The following is a 20,917-nucleotide window of genomic DNA, read 5'->3' on the forward strand; positions in this document are numbered from 1 at the left end:
TGATGAAGGGCCCGGCCCGGCCCGAGGATAGTGGCGGGACATATTGGGGCCGAGTTTGGGCTCGGGCAGAGAATCTAAACTCTACTGCAAAGGGTCGGTTTACCCAAATTACAAAATACACTTTCCTTATTTAACCCCGGTGGTATAGCCATGCAGATAGTTTAGATGTTTATTATACTTCGAGATTAAATGTTGCCTCTACCCCAATACAATTAAGGTGACTTGGACTTTGTGCTGGTCAAAGTAGTGATAAATTACATTTGAAAAATTCAACTGCAAAGTTTTGTTTGGGACTATTTGTTCGGTCAAAAGTAGTTCCAATGAAAAATATTCATAGTGAGGTGGGTTGTTTTTAGATAGACACACTGCTTTGGAGTTTGTCAAATGTAATTTTTTAATGCTTTAATCAGTACAAGCAATTCTTCATTTATCTCCATATGTACTAGTGTGGCAACAGAGTGTGTTTTTTGTAATTTGAATGAACCACCCCTTTATCCAACCACTATCTGTTTGAGTGTTGTTTGAGAAACAAAATGTATCCTGCTACTTAAAAACTTGACTTTCCCTTCAAAGCACAGGTGTAAATATTGCGGGACTTCATACAGACAGTATGGTTCTGATTGCCAGATGCCACAGCACACCTAATTTACCAGTATTCAATCAAACCTGTAATAAAATCTATGCTCTCTATGCATCAGCACACCTGGAATGAAATGCAGTGCTCATTACTACTGCTTTCAATTGGAATGGATCTGTTACATTACACCATATCACCTTAGCTTGTGTGCATATATTAGACTGCATCCAATTGGCTGAGCACTGAGGTGGAATATTATGCAAATTCCTAATAACAAGTGTACATGATTGAATTCACTCAGTCAACAGCCAGAACCCTGCACATATACTGTGTGTGTGTGTGTGTGTGTGTGTGTGTGTGTGTGTGTGTGTGTGTGTGTGTGTGTGTGTGTGTGTGTGTGTGTGTGTGTGTGTGTGTGCGCACACATGCTCTCTTTGCTAACCATGTCTGTCAGTGCACAGACATCAGGTATTAAAACTGTCAAATTACTGAAGCTCACAGCAACGGGTCAGAGCTGCTCTGCTTTTCACTCGGATTTGAAAAAGGAGAATAATTCATTTGTTCCAATCTTCAACCTCAGGGTGTCTTTCGGGAGCTAAATTGTTATTTTTAGTATGGAGGAAACAAATCTCCAGCATTAGTGTGTGTGTGTGTGTGTGTGTGTGTGTGTGTGGGGGGGGGGGGGGGGGGGGAATCCTTGTCTATGAAGCCTGTGGCCATTTTGTCTCGTTGGCTTCTCTTTGGGATGGTGTAGCCATTAAGGGAACAATTACATGCACTTGTAAGCTTGCAGAAGCAGAAACTAATTAGGGCTAATTTGGAACGTCTTCACTTGATGCGCAAAAATAGAACACAAGATGTTCTCCAGGTTGCAAAGTATTTAATCGCACCCTTGAGAAAGGCCTGATACAATAGAAAATGTAGGTGCAAAAGAAGAAGTTGTTCCTCTGTTTAAATTATTGTGTGTCTGACCTTGAGAGTGCCATCTGAAATAAAGGTAGCCGTTCCTTCCTGGCAATATTTTAAAAGAAAGTTTTGTAGTTTTAGTTTGAATGTCCTGTTGTCACTTTCATTGTAATTTGTTCATCACCTGCAGGAAAAAAAGAATTCACACATAACAACTGCCAGACCTCCTTACTTTATTTCCCTTGTGCAAAACCCATCTCCAGTTAGCAACGCAGAGTAAAACCTGCCTGTTTATATAACCTACCTCACCGTCTATTTTTAACAGTATGGATGCAATCACAGAGTGCTTCTTCTCTTCCTACGGCGCTGTGGAGGAGCACCAGGGTTGTTCTCCAACCATATCACAGCTGCCGCAGAGCACCAGGCTTCAAAACCCAGCAGAGTGACGGTCTGTCACTCTGCCCATCACGTCTGTCTGTCTCTCACTTTGCCTCTCTCCCCATCCTCCTCCTCCTTCAAATCTGCTCCTCTCACATACCATCACTCGTTCTCGCCATCTCTTTTTTAATTTTAGCTCTCTGGCTCTCATCTCCACTCTTTCTTTGCTCTTGCTCCCCTGTCTTTTGGATCTTTGAGTCCTCTCACATTCACTCCCATCTTTAACTCCATGTCATCGGGGTTGAATTTCATCCCTTCATCTTCCTCTTTTCCTTTTCCCCTGGCTGTAAACATCCCTCTTTCCCATCCCCTCCCTTGCCTCCATTCTTGAAGCCCATCTGTCTTTTTACCTTTTGGCAGACTTGGGTATCTCTATATTAAGCCTCCGCTGAGCCGAGACCATGTTGAGTTGACACAGAAATATAATGTGACAATGTTCGAGAGGAACACAGACTCTCAAGCTATGTAAACATTGAAGGGAAGTTGTGGCCCAAGTGTAAAGCGGCATTAATTATCACGTTTACTTGAGGTGATGATTTTCCCCCCATGAACACACTTCAAATCCCAGTTTTTAGTGTCCAGATGCTTGTGAAGCAGTGCAAAGAAGTTCATAGTCGGTGTGTACAGTTGGCCGGCACCTCCTGTGCGCCACCTAGCTGCTTGCCAGGCTGTCGGTATGATTCACAGGGTATTAATTTCACTGTGACCGGTGGCACCATATGTCCCACATACCCAGTGATTGAGTCATCCAGGCTGTTCATGAAACATGTTGTGACAGGTCATTCGTAGGCTTTGGATTTGTTTACCTCAGCTGCGCATTTTACCCCCCTGTCGCGGCACTTGACTCATACCGCTCAACCAAGAGGAACCCCTCAATAGGCCTGTAGCCACAGCCAAGGAGGGAGGGGGGAGTCCAGAGGGAGCAGATGACTCACAGGTACCAGGGAGCCACAGGGGTAACAGGAGGCAGAAAGCACAGTGAGATGAGAGCAGCCTTTCACTGCTCATAACAAGAGCTGCACGCCGGCATACTGATCCGTTAGAACCACAAACTTAGACCCACGACAAGCTGATTGGCTGTCTGTGTAATGAGTCCCAAAAAAATGTGTCCAAGATTAAAAGAAGTATTAACAGGCTCACTGCAGCATCACTTTTGATTGCCTCTCCCACTGGAATTGCAATTATGATTTATGACTTTTTAATGTGGTCATAAGTTGAGGCAATCATAGGAATAAATGGCAAAAAATTGGGTATTTTTAATTGGAAGCTCTAGTCAAAGCGTTAATTCCTGAAAGATTATACTGCACCACAGTTTATCTCTCTCTCTCTGTCTCTCTCTCTCTCTCTCTCTCTCTCTCTCTCTCTCTCTCTCTCTCTGTGTGTGTGAAGGGAAAATAGTAGCAAAGCACCCCTCTAAAAAGAGTGTACTGATACATGACAATGAAATAATAAGCCTTTACGAGCACACCTGCTCAAAAGTCTATATCTAGATAATGAAGCGCAAAAAGAAGTTTCACAGTAACTCCATGACCTAAATTATCAACTCCTTTTAAAACTGTTAGACAGAAACTGTGTACGTACGGATCCATCATGAGGGGAGATAAAAGTCTGTCTCTTCATTTTGCAGCATCCTACCTCGTAATAATATTCTGCCAAAGTAAAGCTGTAATGACAGGACTCAAATGACTTGTCTGTCTACATCATGCATCTTGTAGTTACCATAGTGCCAGGTGCCTTTCAAGGCTCTAGAAAATAAGTGTGTGTGTGTGTGTGTGTGTGATTTGACTGAAATCTTTCAAGTCTCTGATTAGATTTCCCACCTCTGTAGTATCCCCTAATCACATACACACAGTGAGGAAGACCCTTTTTTGGCCCTTTTAACACAAACTCATTACCTTTTAATAATGTTCATCCAGGCCTCACTGTCTCAGGAGTTAATTTACGAGGCTTTATTCACACCCTCCGGTCCACCTAAATTAAATCCTTCAGAGATGTTGGTCTCAAAAGGACTGGAGCATTTTATCAGTTTTGGAGGATTTGGGTCGGGTTCACGGCTTCACGGATCGCATTACATCTCCACGAACTGAAAAATCGCAATATGCCTGGCTGGATTGGCCGATATGATGATACTGTACATACCCTGAAATCTGAGGCCTTTTACGGACAATTATTGCAACTCAAGGAATAGTTTTTGCGTCAGTGTGGTTAAGTATCCTAATTTTTCCAGTTAACTGGCCTAGCTAAAACTGTCATTCCCATTTGGTTATTTTAACTATAATCAGTATCTTAATTTACCAGATCAGGATATACTGTAGGCTATATCACTACTGCAGTATAAAATTGTACACTATACATAATCGCCCACGTCACAACTTATTCAGGGATGGATTTCAGTGAATTTCTTCATCAGAGTTATGTGGAGCAAAGAGCCTTCCTTCTGTCAAGTGTGGGTCACTTAATTCAGAGAAAAGGATTAAAATTATAATGCAGACCTAATTATTGCACTGATCTCCCTTATAGTCATCCACCAATCATCCTACTCCTCATCATCATGAGAACATCTCAAAAACTTTCATCAAGCCTGATTTAGACGTTTTTTCATATTCTTTCCTGAACGAAGCTTTCATTAGCTGTTGTTTGGAACACCTGCATTTTCTCCCCCCTCAGTGCAGCTCAGCCGTCCCCCTCCTCACACTAATCAGTTTCACAGAAACTGTCATTAAGAGTGGAGAGCAGGGCCTGACACCACAGATGGCAGCAGCCTCTTGCAAATGAGCTCTGATTACGAGAGGTGGCAGGTTTCACTCCTCTTATCGCCGTCGCCTTTCACGCCATTAGGCATACACGGTGCTAGGGTCACATCACCCAAGGACATTTACACGGTAGATTTACCTCGGCAAAGTAACCTTGTGTTTTTGGTGCACAGACTGTCCCTTCGGCTTTATTTTAAAAGAATTTGACAGCCTCATTTGAGTCTGTGTTGGCAAAGGCGCCACACCCGGTGAGCTATTAGATAGATCTGTTATTTTTGGCTTGTTCATCATACCAGGTGCTCTCGCCCCTGATCCTCGCATTGGAAAGCAGAGTCTGTGAAAATGACATCAGGTTCCTACTGCTGTGCTCCCATCAATATTTAAAGCACTAACTCATTTCAGAGTTGATTTCTCCCTGACTGGGCAGCTCTTTGCCTATGTCAGTCTGAGGGGAAAGCACAGGTCCTAGAAAGAAAGCCTGTATTGATCTATTAACAGTGGAAGGAAAGGAAGCCAAGAGCGTAGTTCAAACACCTCCCATGCTGTTTACCACATAGTGAAGCCCCTGTAACCACAACCTGTCTGTCCCAGCTGCTACTTGACCTATATTAGCTCTTTTTTTCTTCTGGCTCAGTCAGAAAAGCTCTAACTCAAGTACCCTTTTTCTGTTTTGAAGGTGTGAGGCGGCCACCAGAGCTGGAGAAGACCAATCACAGTGTCCATTATACTTTGCTGATTGCTTGTGTTTTGGTGGCCTTCGTCCTTGGCGCCTTCCTCTCTGGCTTCCTTGTCTCCTGCTACTGTAACCACACCGGCCACAAGACTAAGAAGTTGTCGAAAGATCCCGAGGCCCCCATCCCGCACGCCCTGTCCCTCCGCAGCCTGGCCAAGCTCAATGGCCTCCTGGACAGCCAGAGCAAAGATGACAAGATGGAGGTGTCATCTCCAAAGATCTACAACTCTTTCTTCGCCAACAGCAAGGAGCATCACCCACCAAGGAGAAACGGCCATCACGCAATGACAATGGGAGACCTGGTCCACCACCAACACCACCTCCACCATTCCTCAGAGCTATCTGGTCTGCCAACACCAGACTCAACCCCAGAACTGCCCATCAAGAGCATGAAAGCCTTCAAGAACCAATGGGAGAAGAACCAGAATTGCAACAATGCCAAGGAAGCAAAGTCCCACAACACTGGCTCCAGGCCCAGCTCAGCCCTGCTTCACCAGCAGGTCTTCCCGTACTCCCATGGCCTGTCCAATGGGCAGCCATTAGTCGGTCACCTCCATCCAGAAGAACGCAAAATCCACAATGTTGAACGTGTGCTATCTCAGCAACCTTACCCTGGTTACTCCCAGAAGGTGATGGAGGTTACCTCACTGGATGAGCTCCTGAAGCACATCCACGAGGCAAGCTGCAGCAAGAACTCCCAGTTAATGAGCCCGTCGGGTCTGATGGCCTGCGCTGGTGGAGGTCAGCTAGCATTCGCCAACCGCATCCAACCTCAGATTCCTGAGACAGAATCAGCCCCCTACTATAGCTCATCCACGTTACCACGAGACAGCCTCACCCGACGCATGGATGTTCCTCCGGAAATTCCCCCACACCACCAGTCCACCCTGGAGAGGAGGCACTCCTCCCAGAGGCACTCACTGATTGCTGCCGCCACCAAGATGCCCAACGGTGGCGGAGGAGGAGGAGGAATGATACCTCGCCAGCACAGCTTCAGCCAACGAAATGGTGGGCCCCACCAGCCGCCTCCCCTCCTGGCACGGATGAACTCGACAGGCAGCGCCTGCGAGGTTCACTACCCCCTCATCCCCAATGGGTACCTGACACGCCAGCACAGCTACAATGGAGAGCAGCAGGAGGTCCAACACAGGGCCGCTATCGTCCGTCGGGCCTCCTCTCTCAAACCCGATGTCCCTCCCAAGCCCCTGTTCATACCTGCCACGTCCCCCGTCAACCAACAGGGAAAGTTCAACTATTGAGGAGGTACACTCCTGAACTAGAGAGGGAGTCTCCCTCTTTGTGTCTTCTTAAAGGAACTTCCTTTTGAAGAAATGCAGTGGGTTCGAGGTTGCAGACCTTCACACGAGAACCATCGTGTGGCAGCCAGTGTCACTGTTGATGAAAGCCTCAACCAAACTTGTTTTTTCCCTCTTCTTTTTGTCCAACGAATATCTTTGTACCATATTGGTATTGCTCAGCTACTTGCTTATTATAGAACCGCTGACTCGGGTGACGTGACGCCACCTCCTTATATTAGGCTGCCAATGTCCTCAGTGTGGATTTACAATGCAACTTAGTTTTTGGACGTGTTGATGTTGGAAGAACTTTGCACATCAGTCATCTTGAAGACTTTAAAAGCCGGAGGCTCCTGCAATGCTTAGATTCATGCTTTTGCTTAACCTTTTCTGATGTAGTGTTGGTAACCAGTCCCCACCCACCCCACCCTCGAATGTGTTTATATTATGCATGTGTGTGTATATATATGTGTGTTTATATCCACACCGTATATGTATACATATACATATGCAGTATATGTAACCTGTGGTGAAAAGTCAGCAAATTCCCCTGAAAGTAGTTATGTCTTTGCCTTACTATACTCTTTCATCTTTGGGCATATCAAACAATCCCCCCCAACCCCCCAACCCCTAAGAAAGATCTTAGGGACACCAAATCATGCACTTCATTGATACATTGTCAGTTGGCTAAAAACACTGAACCAAATTTGTTCGTGTTGATAAGAGAAAGGAAATACTTCGACAAAGCAGCTAAACTCGTCTATTCTCTTTTCTTTTCCCGTCCCAGCAGATGTCGGGTCAGAAGTGACGTAATCGGGTCCATTTAAGTCCGTCGAGAATGTTTCTATAAGATTGGTGCTCCACACATCTAGTGTGTCTAACATCCTCTGAAATGGAAACAAACAAAACTGAATACTCTTGGACCTAAAGAGGACAAGTCAAAAATGCCATGCCATCTGGCAATATGAGAATGAACATAAAACATAGAACGGACTGCAGTTATAATAATTATTAACTTTGTGGCTATTGGTTGTAAATAAAGGAATACTTACTAGCCAAAATTTAACTGTATGTGTAAATGTGTGCCTTATTTAATAATAGTGTGTGACATGGGGGTAGGGGTTAATGCAAGGGAAGATGGCTACTATGCTACAGTATATTTTAGGTGTTTCATTTTCTATGGTCGTCAGTATGTGTCATACAGTATCTATTGTATATTTGAAGAGTTTCATTCCAGAATGAGATATTTGTCACCTGTTCTGATTACTGCAAGTATGATTGTAACGCTCACTAATGAATCATATGTTATATCTTGAGTATATTGAGCCCTTTTTCTTTCACAAAGTAATATTTTACAAATTGTCATCTGTTATTTTGAAAATTATTAAACACCAGATATATAGATATATATTGTTTGGATGGATACAGTGTTTTGGAATGAAACCCTTCATTTCTCTTTGTTTAGGTTTTTTTTTTTTTTTTATCCCAGAAGTGTGAGCCTGCAGATTTTATTTTGGAAGAGCTTGGGAAAGCAAGTACACAGCCTGAGACTGCAGACATTCAGGTTCGACTGCCTCCGTATTATGTCACTTTCCACTGGGTGTCACTTTTCCTATAGGTGCCATTGTTCACTTTTTGTTTTTTTTATTTTAGCAGTAGCATTAGCATCACTTTGGGTTTCTAAAGGAGCAGCTCACAGTTCCTCTTAAGTTATCTCCTACAGACCTGTAGCCATTGTAGAAGTCTATCGGAGAAGGTTGGTGGATGGAGAAAATATGTGGCGTGTGGTCCAAAGCTTAATGTTTAGAAATGTATTTTTTTTTTTATTATTCTGAGAGAAAAAAAACATGTTACACTAAATTGCTAAAAAAAAAAAAATCAGAAAATGGATGAAGGGTGCCGTTATGAAACTGGACTTCTACAATGGTTACCGCTGTAGATTTAGACTTGACCTGTGTCAACAGGTGTCAACATCAACAATGCAGGAAGCAAATAAATGGGAGTGGAGATTTAGGAAATATGTGGAAACATAGAAGTGCAATGAACTCTGATCCGACAAGCTGTGATTGTTTCTTGGATCGATACAATGGGGGAGCCGGTTCCCAGGTGGCCATGCCGCCAAACATCTGCTGAGGGTTTTCCTCAGGGAAGGTGATGCCAGTTGGCTCTGCCTCGGAATAATCACGACTCCAAGAATCTCCGATCTTGTACTTTTCAGCAGAGTCACTTTGGCCACGGTTGACTGGAACCGTGATCAATTCTGTGAAAAACAGCACCACGCTACTTACTGTATCTGAAAATTGGGTTTTATTGATTGAAATTTCCCTGAGCTCATTTGACCCAATATCAAGTTTACTACTCGTACTACAACTCCAGTAAATGAAGGAAAATTTGGCCGACCACAATGTTAGTTGAATGGAGAAAAAAAAGGTTTATTTGGATATTAACGGGCAGCAGAGCATTAAATAGCTTTCGAACAACAAATGCAAAACATCCGACTTGATTTAAGGTCATGACCGTAATGTTTCATAAGAGGAATTGTGGCAGCTACAGTTTTTGAGTGGAAGTGGGGTTTTTGGTTTGTTTCTGCCGGTGACCGATTGTAAGGGAGAGGGAGCGGTCTCGCTCCATCAGTATTTGATTTGGTGTAAATACATTCTATCTGGTCGGGGTCTCATTGATTCAGTATTATGTTTTTTTTCTGTTTGATTTCCAGGCTACGCCTCTTGAATTACTCTGAATTTGGTCTCACAGAATACCATTGTATGTCTCTTATACTAGGAATAAAACGAAAATACGAAGAAAGTGTCTCAGTGGTGAATGTGTTAAAATAATCCAAGTCCGATCACTATGGGTGATGCACCAAACACAACAGCTGTGTAATGAACTGCAGTGCTGTACAAACTTTCTGAAGGGTGTTTTGTACAGTTTGTGTTGTTGTTTTGAGAGTGTAGGTAGTTTTTGTGTCGTCGTGTCTTCGGACCCTCTTGTCTGTCAGGACAGTCCCAAAAAACAGATTGGTGGAAAGTTGGGAACAAGGGATTGATTTCTTGATGCAGAGAATTCTTTTAAAAGAATATCTTAAAGGAATCCTCCACCATTTTGGGAACTACACCACTTTGCTGTCTCACTGGGGGGTTGTATTAATTAAATCTGTGTGTTTAGTACAGAGAGGTCCAAGAAGTGTTTAGCTTAGCTTGTACAGTGGGGTCAATGAGCACAAATCACTACTGTAGTCTTCACTGGGAAAGCAATGTACTGTTACAGCAGCATGAGGGGAAGAAGACAGCACACTCCAAACATACTTGGACAAGCCACAAAGAGGTGAGTTTGATGCTTTATTAGATGTATTATATTCAAACAAATTGTTTCTCTTTTGGCTTTAAGCGAGTTTGGCAAAGTTCAAGGGAGCAGCACAAGGCCACTACAGTACCATTCACTTTGACATAGTAAGCTTCCAGGACTAGCTTCCCATGCAGGGGATGAGCCAATCCTGTTCTGACTGAACCTGAAGAAAAACAGCACATTTCCCAAAATGTTGGAACTTTTCCTTTAAGACAGGGTACATTTGCGCCCTCCTGTTTGTATGCACGTTTTCAAAGTGCATTTCAGTTACATTGGAGGGAAAAAAACGGACATAAAAGTTGGTATTTTGAAGAAAAAAAAAAAAGATGCTATAAAGACCGATTTTTACTTTAAGGCACCTGCTTCTTCTACTGTCTTTGTGTCATTTACAAACAGTTTCTATTTAAATATTGGTAACGCTTTATTTCACAGGACTAAATTTCTCACAATTTCCTGGAGAGAACCCTACCATTTGGCTCTAATTAAGCTTTAAATAGAGACAGTGTTCAATTGGTGGACTTCAAACAGAATTATTACAATTAATTGCTAAGCTGTAATGTAGAGTCTTTTAGTCGCTGCACAGCCCAACATCCAAAAATAGGCAATTCAACATAGAAGAAAAACATTTTGAGTGCTAAATACATGATTAATAAATATTGGCTTTAAATAGAGCAGTTCTTTTTCTGTCTCTGTATCAAATGACAGGAAATGTATAAATAAGCATTATTAGAGAGCCTGTATAATAAATAATTACCAGAAATATTGTTAAATAAGGATTGAGCAGCCTTGGTGGATGTACATGCTGTCTGAGTGCTTTCCACTATTGAACAGGTGTTTCTTTTATTTTGTTCACCCAATATAAGCCCTGCTAGTTGTCAAGGATAGACACGTAATTACCTCGCACATAATGTTCCTCCAGCACAGCACAGCACTTGGAATATAATAATACCAGTGAACATTATGTCATACCCTAACTGATGGATGACTCCTTGTTCCCCTCACATGTTCCTTCTATATTTGAGCACCTTGCTGCATAAACTGTTAATATCTGTTCATCATAACAGCAACCTGCAACCCAGCAGTCTGTCGGACAGAGTTTCGGTAAGATCTATATTTTATCAATATTCCACCACAGAGCAAATTGTGGCGTTAAATAAATCTGAATTTAACTGCTAAGTCACATTTACTAATAGCCTCCCTGTGGCCTATTACATAAAAGATAATAAACAATCATGGTGTGAATGCACCCCTACAGTGAGTAAACGGGAGGTTCAGGGTCGTGTTGAGAGACATCTGTGCAGGTAAAGGCTGCGTTTACACTAATGGTTTAAAAACCAATATCTTGCGTCCGCACTACTCCGGTTGTTCTGAGCCACCTAAAACTGAGACATTTGGAAACACTGCTGCCCCCTTTTTGGTTTGAAAACTCCGGGGGTTGCTTTGTAGTCTGGACGGCCAGAAACTGAGACCTTTGGAAACAATGATGCATGTCAGTCAGTCTTATTGTTTAGGTAGGCTTACATACCTTTCAGTAACCGCTCCATCTCGTCGACCCAAGCAAATCAATCCCTGGTCTTACTTTTCGGCATTGTTGTTCTTTCTCCAAAGTATTTTCTGTATTTTCAACTTCTACATCCAGGAATTTCCACAGAGTAACGTCAGACTATCTGCTTCCTCTTTACACTGCCACGTGCATACCCAGTGTATGAGAATGGTCATGTGATATGCGTTGTCAGACGTGTTAACATGGATGGAGATTAGTTCTGCTACTGGAGCTAAAACTCTTGTGTGGACGGAGATCGTTTCTGAATCAAAACACTGCTTAAAAAACTCCTCAGAATTACAAAAATTGCATTATCCCACTTCATATCAGGTAGATTTTGTTTTATTTGCCCAGGTTTTGAGAATCTTTGAGTATTTGTTTATTAAAAAGTAGTTAAGTTACAATACTGTGAGCATCATGGACAACTGTTTTATTACAGTGGAGGCAGAAATCTCAGATACGGATGTTTTAAAATATGTGCAGATATAACCCAAAGCACGCCTACAGGTAAATGAGAAAAAAATGTGTATCTGTTATTTCTGGGCGAAGCGACCCTTAACTGTAAGAAACTCATTTCAGGGAGATAAACCAGCAGAAATGTGCGTTGAAACACTGCTGGAAGAGCAGACATTTTCAATCATCCTCGTATTGTGTTTGCAGCTGAAGTCTCCACAGGTTCCTCCAGTCTGAATGCAGAGTTTGAGCAGGTTGATTATAAATGTAAAGGGCGTGCAGCAGCAACCACACAGAGCCACCACATCAGCTTTACTGCCATTTCAAGGAAGTTAGTGAGCCAGACTTCACTGTAATGCCCCTCAATGTGATGTCTTGTCCTCCAGTAAATGCATTATTGCTGAGGTGTTATTGTACAAACCTGTTTTGGCATTTAGGAGAAATTATGTTTTCCTCTGAATACAGTGAAAGTACTCTGATGGGTGTTGAGATTGACCTTTTAGCCGAAACAGTTCTCCTAATGAGGTGGTATTGATTAGTTTATGCAATTATCCTCCCCGCAGTCTATTAGATAATCGTGTGTGTGTGTGTGTGTGTGTGTGTGTGTTTGTTTGTGTGGGCTTGTTTAACTATATTTGTGGGGTCCAAAAACCGGAAGTCCAGTATACTTGTGGGGTCCCGACAGCTTTGTGGGGCCAAAATGCTGGACCCCACAAGTTTAAAGGGCTCTTTGAGGGTTAAGACTTGGTTTTAGGGTTAGAATTAGGTTATGGTGAGGTTAAGGTTAGGCATTTAGTTGTGATGGTTAAGGTTAAGGTAAGGGGCTAGGGAATGCATTAGGTCAATGACGGGTCCCCACAAAGATAGTGCCACAAACGTGTGTGTGTGTGTGTGTGTGTGTGTGTGTGTCTGTGTTCGTTCCCTGGCTGTGTACCACAAGGAGGAGAGGTGACGGAGAGATGGAGGTGTTTCTTGCAGTTTGAGATTGAAGCCAGACTGGAAAATGGACAGCGATTAGCCTCAGCATAATTATCAGATTCCAACAAAACGGCAGTCGATGGCCCACAGTCTCAGAGAGGTCTGCACGTTTCCATTCACATGTCTGCTGATGATGGAAATAAACCTCCGCTGAAATCATGATTTAACCCTCCTGTTGTCCTCGGTGCAAATTTGACCCAATTTTAAAAAGTTTCTATATCAGATCAATTGTGAAAAAAAATACGTTGAAAAAAGTGTCTGAAAAAGCTTCAAATGGGGGAGGGGGACCAATATGTTTAAAAAAAAAAAAAAAAAAACGCAGAAAAAAATCGACAAAAACATAAGGAAAAAGAGCCAAAAACATCAGGAAAAGCTTCAGAAACGTCGCGGAAAGGGACAAATGTTGAAACAAGTAACAAAATGATGACAAAAGTGACATACTTCGGGAAAAGCGTAGCAAATTAACGACCAAAACATTGAAAAACAAAAGTTTTAATTGTAACTTTTGACCCAGAAAAACTAAAAGTTGCATTGTTGACGGGAAGACAACACAAGGGTTTGCTTTTGTGATCGCTGCACAGGGAAAGGTCAAGTCACTGGTGTGTTTTTTATTATGTAATTCTTCTAATTAAAGTAGAAGCCAATTCCATGTAATTATAGCTATATGCATTGTTCAACATATTCAGTGTATCGAGTTACTTACTGTGGACTGATTCTTGACAGCTGCTGGTCTTGATTAAGGTGGTCTGGATCAACGGATGTGCATTGTCGGGATAAAGCGCCTATATCATAGAATAGATAGGCCTTGTAGCCAGACCATACTGCCATGCTGACACAGCACTGTAGGGATAGGTCTGGTATGTATTTGGCATTTGTTTTTCTATACAGTACGCAAAGGTTGTGAAATGAAGTGATTTTTTTTTTTTTTTTCTTTTCCCAGGAGCGTCCTACATCGTCAACTAAAGCCTAGAAATGTTCTCAGTCTAGCCTGGAGCTATGTTCACATCCCTGATTCAAGCTTTCACAACTTGCAAGTAAGGCTGACATTTTTACCTCTTTTGTTTCTGTGGTTGGTGTTTGGGAAAATTCATGTGGTCAAATCCCCCACTCCCCCCTCCCCCGATATGTTTTTCTACAAAATATTTTGATCTCTAATCCAGTTATTGGCTTTGACCTCGTCTGCACTTTGGATGTCCAGGAAAAAAAAACTAAACAGAAAAAAACCATCATGGTGTGAGTGACAGAGAAATAACATTTTCCAATTACAGTACACAGTCCCCTACCTCCCTTAATCTGTCTGAATGGTGACTCCATAGATTTTGTACCCCTTTAAATGGGTTTTTGTGTTGTCAGCCATTCCATCGTGACCTCCTGCACCTTCCCCTCAACCCCTTCGGCCTTCCAAAAAAATACAGTGGAATCATGGTATGCACCTCAAAATGACTTTCTATTCTCAACGTCTGCACCCTGGCAGCAGCAGGCTGACAGCTGGCATCACAATTCATTATGTGTCTGCTGAAAAAAGGCTGCAAAGGGCTAGGGAGAAGCTCGCACCATATTTCACTATCGAGACCTGTCAGTGAAATAATCCCCGGCACTGACAAGATGCCAGGGAGTTTTTTACATTTATTTTTTATTTTAGTCTCTTCTTTAAAACAGGCATATGTTTGGAAAACACTGATCCTGGTTTCAGGGCACGTGTTCCTTGTCATTAACTTGAAGTCACACTCCTGCCCTCCGTCGGCGTTTCGTGGGGTTTTCCAAGGCTCCTCTTTATATTCTCTCATTCATCACCGTCACCAGTTTCAAAGTAAAAAATCTTACCGTCCCTTTCGCCATTCGGCAAAACATGGAAGCTGTGCTGAAGCTAGAACAAGCATGCTCACATTGCCTAATGTACTATGTATTTAGTTTTTATTTAATCATTGCTCTTAGTGGGACAGTCGGTTTCTGTGTATGCTTTTCCGTATTTTCTGTCATATCTATAATGTTACAATGTCGGATTTTCATGTTAAACTTGGCCAAAGCTTCAAATAATGAGGTAAACGTATTTCAGCGAAATCAATGTTGTTCATTTCTCCCCAATTTCGGGTCACATTACTTAGTATTTGGTTTAAAAGTCTTTACTGTTACTAGTCATTACTGCTGGGACATGTCCGGTTGTGTAGTATTTAGTTTATAAGCCTTTATTGGTGTCTGCTGTATACTTGTTGACTCACTGACTGTACAGAGACAGAAACAACAGGAACGCTAATAAATCAAAGCAGACTGGGCTTTTTTGGGTGGGGGGCTCAAAGAGACAGGCGCTCCAACACAGAGGGTGAATACAGGTGCAGCAGCCATGGGCAGTATGAGAAAACTAAAGTGTTTTTTGAACATTAAAACATGTAAACATGTTTTAGTAGAAACACAAAATACAAGTATGAACCTGAAAATTCTATATAATAGGTCCCCTTTAAAGCTTATTAGACTCGAGAGAAAAAGATAAATGGGTAAAGAATTGACAGTTATGGACAACTGTGTTGTTACTAATCAATAGGGTTTATAGCATGTGTTCATGTGGCATGGAAGATAGGGATGCATGTTTACTTGACAGTTTTAACTCAAGATGCTGGCAAACAATTTTACAATATTCCTAAAAGCTTATCAAAGGTTATACAACCAAGCTAACAAATTATTTGCTAAATGTATAATAGCTCCTGGGCGCCTGGATAGCTCACCTGGTAGAGTAGGTGCCCATATATGGAGGTGTACTCCTTGACGCAGCAGGTTCGACTCCGCCCTACATCCCTTTGCTACATCAATTACCCTCTCTCTCCCTTTTCATGTCTTCAGCTGTCCTATGTAAATAAAGGCCTAAAATGCCCTAAAAATAATCTTAAAAAAATAATTTAAAAAAGTATAATGGCTCCTAATAAGTATAATATGATGAACAATGAATGAAGTGACAATTGAGATTGCAGAATTCATGTGAGGGTTAAAAAAAGTCTCAATTGTAGGCTCAGTTTTGATTTGCTACATAGACATGCTAAATGAGATTGCTACATAGCATTTAACATGCCTACAAATAGCTAGGTTTGCTACAGAATGTTAACATGCTGTATTTTAGCATGTAATATTTAGCATATTGTGTAGTGTATGCAGGCCTGCCATCAGGAATTATGGACAGGGTCTGAGTGTAAGACGGGTATAGCTTCATAACGTACTAACATGCTAGCTGTAGTATTTTAAAACATGCAGTTAGCTTATAAACCTGTTGTTTTTACATGTAACGTATGCCATGTTAACACACACATGAAGGAACATGCTAACATATTCCATCTTAAAGTATACGTTACCCATGGTAAGACTCTATGTTAGCATGTTATATTATCAATAATCTGAAAGTACACCTGTATGGAGGAAATATTTAGTCATAATTCAAATTGAAAGTCCAAAGAGAAATTGAAAGTCCAAAGAGAAAACGAAGCAAGATCAAATTAAAAATATTATTATTTTTTTAAATTTTCCATTGATCAAATTAAAAATATTATTATTTTTTTTTTTATTTTCCATTTGGCTTTTCCATTTGGATTTAATATTTGGCTTTTGAATTTAAATTTAACATTGGCTTTTCCATTTGGATTTAATATTTGGCTTTTGAATTTAAATTTAACATTGGCTTTTAATTTGGATTTAATATTTGGCTTTTGAATTTAAATTTAACATTGGCTTTTAATTTGGATTTAATATTTGGCTTTTCGATTTCAATTTAACATTGGATTTTCATTTGGATTTAATATTTGGCTTTTGAATTTACATTTAACATTAGCTTTTCATTTGGACTTGACACATGTCAATGTAAATGAGGAGGCGTGGCCCAAAGGCTGGTGGGAGGGTCTGAAACGAAAGGGGTGCAGAGGCACCTTATGAACAGCAGGGGGAGCTGACTGCTGGGGAGCTCACTGTTGAGCATCTGTCTGCAGCTTGGCCACCAGGCTGGCTTATCCTCTTATTTCACATGATAGAAACTGATGATGTAGGCTAAACACAAACCACATTTCATGCAACAACAGTGAAGTTTTCATGTAGATACTATAATTTGGGCCCATGTTAGTAAGGACTAGATTAGGACTGTATTTAAAGCTGATTCTGGTTTCCAACTTCGCCCCAGGTGTGTCTGTTTAAAACACGGACGGAGACAACTTCTCTCTTCTGATGTTTTATTTAATTAAGCAACAGCACAAACATGGGTGTGGGTAGCTACGTGTGTTTGATCTCGAGGACACACACACACACACACACACACACACACACACAATCTCAACCGGGTAGTCATCGTCCGAACTGCGACCTCTCCTTTTTCTTTCTCTCACTTTTTTCTCCGGGTGGTGCGTGCAGTGTGAGGTGCGTGTCCGCGCTATTCTCCGACACGTACTCACAACAATCACTCCTGATTGACGGCCTTTTGTACAGCCTGTGTACTTTTTTGTTCATTTGATTTCCGATTTTGAAACGATATCCAAATTTTAAAAATGGGTCATTTTAAACCTTGTTAATATTGATGACAATGTGTTCAAACGGAAAACGAGCCATATTTCAGGAAATAAACTTGTCCATGATTCTATTGAGAGACTTCCAGCTGACAGCGGTGTCTGTGAGCATCACTGGCCAGCCGGCAGAGAGGTGATCCCGGCCGCCACCAGCTGGCTGTCCCGTCAGACTGGAGCTTCTGACAACATCGGAGAAAATGTGCAGTTGGCCATCAATGTTTGTGAAACTGCCCATATTCAAACTCTACACAGTTAATTGCTCGCATAAAAAAGTCTCAATAGTGAATTTAGTGGTGAAATAGCAGACAAAAATTGTAAGAAGTTTCCAGTTGTTTGCTGCTGCTGCTACGGCAAACTCCCGATCTAGATTATAGAATTGATTTCTTTTTTATAATTTCCATCTGCTGTTTCACACACGTTTTCCGTTTGAACACATTGTCATCAATATTAACAAGGTTTAAAATGACCCATTTTTCAAATTTGGATATCGTTTCAAAATCGAAAATCAAATGAACAAAAAAGTACACAGGCTGTACAAAAGGCCGTCAATCAGGAGTGATTGTTGTGAGTACGTGTCGGAGAATAGCGCGGACACACAAGGAGAGGTCGCAGTTCGGACGATGACTACCCGGTTGAGATTGTGTGTGTGTGTGTGTGTGTGTGTGTGTGTGTGTGTGTGTGTCCTCGAGATCTGACAACACACAAACACACGTAGCAGAGCTACCCACACCCATGTTTGTACTGTTGCTTAATTAAATAAAACATCAGAAGAGAGAAGTTGTCTCCGTCCGTGTTTTAAACAGACACACCTGGGGCGAAGTTGGAAACCAGAATCAGCTTTAAATACAGTCCTAATCTAGTCCTCACTAACATGGGCCCAATTATAGTAGCTACATGAAAACTTCACTGTTGTTGCATGAAATGTGGTTTGTGTTTAGCCTACATCATCAGTTTCTATCATGTGAAATAAGAGGATAAGCCAGCCTGGTGGCCAAGCTGCAGACAGATGCTCAACAGTGTGCTCCCCAGCAGTCAGCTCCCCCTGCTGTTCATAAGGTGCCTCTGCACCCCTTTTGTTTCAGACCCTCCCACCAGCCTTTAGGCCACGCCTCCTCATTTACATTGACATGTGTCAAGTCCAAATGAAAAGCCAATGTTAAATGTAAATTCAAAAGCCAAATATTAAATCCAAATGAAAATCCAATGTTAAATTGAAATCGAAAAGCCAAATATTAAATCCAAATTAAAAGCCAATGTTAAATTTAAATTCAAAAGCCAAATATTAAATCCAAATTAAAAGCCAATGTTAAATTTAAATTCAAAAGCCAAATATTAAATCCAAATGGAAAAGACAGTGTTAAATTTAAATTCAAAAGCCAAATATTAAATCCAAATGGAAAAGCCAAATGGAAAATTAAAAAAAATAATAATATTTTTAATTTGATCAATGGAAAATTTAAAAAAATAATATTTTTAATTTGATCTCGCTTCGTTTTCTCTTTGGACTTTCAATTTCTCTTTGGACTTTCAATTTGAATTATGAATAAATATTTCCTCCATACACCTGAAGTTAATGGGAATTCAAACACTTTTATTGGGTGTTGGATTTAGGAAATTTGACCCGTTGAACACGAAAAGTCAGGAATCACCTATAAAGATTTTTTCCTCTGGAGAGCATGAATATCTGAACAGTTTTTTTTGGAAAACCATCCCATAGTTGTCAAATGTGGGGCCGAAGCGTGTGTGAGACTGTCAGCTTTGTCATTATCATCCAACATGTCATCTTGGATCGGAAGACGGTTTCTGTGATTTTAATTTGATCTTTTAACTGAGGGACTGAAGTCTTCTCAGGATCATATGCTAAGGCTGCATATCTGCTCCCCCCCAAGACTCCATTGAAAGGATCTGAGAAAGTGTCTCATTAAAGCTGGCATTAATTTGAGCTTGTTAAACAACCTGGCACCACTTTCATCTCTTTTTGTGATAGAAACAGCTTTGCTGAAGTTGACAGTAAAGGAAGTTTTCAGTTAAAAGGCAGGAGCTGGATCTCTCCCCATCAGGATGGATTGTGAAAACAGGGTGAAGGAGCCGGTGCAGAACTTTTCAAAAGTCCTTTTTCTAATTAACTTTCCAAGGCTTTGAAGCTCCGCCTGTGAAGTGTGTGTCCACATCTGAGAGGAGGGGTATAAAGATGCTTACATTTCTACTTTAAGATGGGTCCTCATGGTGTCTTTTTCCAAGGTTTCATGTCCTGGGGTCATTGTGGTCAGTATCAGTGGTCGAATGCACCAATGTACATTTACACAAGTAGACTAGTGTACTTAAAGTGCCCATATTATGAAAAAATCACTTTTTCTGGGATTTGGGGTGTTATTGTGTGTCTCAGTCTCCGGGTGAGCTGTTCAAAATCTGCACGGCTTTCTACATAACTAGTCGAAACGAGGGGGCTAGGGGGCTAACCGTTAGCATAGCGCTAGCATGCTAGCTCATTCTCAATGGCAAAACACTGCTACAACACATACACAAATTCACCCTAATCTACAAAATAAATTGTATAGAACTACTTACATGTCCCTGTTCTGCAGGTATTCCACGCAAAGTTGGAAGTGTGCCCTCATTTAGAAGAAGTCTCCCGGCTAATCCTGCATTGTACAGGCCGAAGTTGGAGAAACAGCTAGCTAGCTCATGTAATCCTTAGCTAGCTACTGCCATAGACAGTATATAAGAATGGACCAACAGATCCCGTTGCTCTGGACGGAGACCAGTGAAGGCCGTTAGAAGCACTTTTCCAGTGAGTGCTGAGCGTTACTGCGCAGCCTCCAACTGAGAGAGACGACGTAAATGTGCCGTGAGCAACCTGTCTGAAAGTTGTAAGTCTTCTGGTAGCTGTGCCAAGAGAAATCTCAATCATTACGAATATTGCAGAGACGGAGAGTGTAGGTATATGTAAGGAGATAACATAGGCAAAGGCTAATTATTGCTAACTAAAATGCTAGTTAACATTAGTAATTACACTTAAACAGCTAATGTGAGACGAAACTGCCTGCACGCTTCTCCTGTACTATACGATAATTCCTCTACTATGCGACAGTAAGTCCCGTGGTTATGACACAATCGTTAGCCTATTTTTACAAAAACATCTGCTACGGAGCCATAACGTGAGGTACAAGGTAATGGAGCCTTTTATACATTGTCGTGTTTCTTTAGAAATAAACAATGGACAAATAGAGTCTTTAAACGCTTGAGATGTAAAGTTATTCACTGTCAAAGTGACGTCAAAATGAATGGCAGTCAATGGAATGCTAACGGGGGGTGATGGCTTATTAGCATCAAAATGGCGCCATAGGAGGTTCGCGGTCTGAGG

General features: G+C 41.4%; 1 protein-coding gene across 5 annotated transcripts in view; it reads left to right on the top strand.

Moving 5' to 3' along the window:
• sema6e (sema domain, transmembrane domain (TM), and cytoplasmic domain, (semaphorin) 6E) overlaps positions 1-8,974 on the top strand; it is a 182,648-nt gene extending 173,674 nt beyond the window's left edge. For all 5 annotated transcript variants that reach the window (XM_036006021.1, XM_036006024.1, XM_036006025.1 and 2 more), the window contains one exon: positions 5,351-8,974. In XM_036006021.1, the coding sequence (XP_035861914.1) occupies positions 5,351-6,666 (1,316 nt within the window). In that variant the 3' untranslated portion in view covers positions 6,667-8,974. The remainder of the gene's footprint in view (positions 1-5,350) is intronic.
• Positions 8,975-20,917: the final 11,943 nt, after the last annotated feature.

Source organism: Sander lucioperca, chromosome 10 (genome assembly GCF_008315115.2).
Source record: "Sander lucioperca isolate FBNREF2018 chromosome 10, SLUC_FBN_1.2, whole genome shotgun sequence".
NCBI classification, from domain to species: Eukaryota; Metazoa; Chordata; class Actinopteri; order Perciformes; family Percidae; genus Sander; species Sander lucioperca.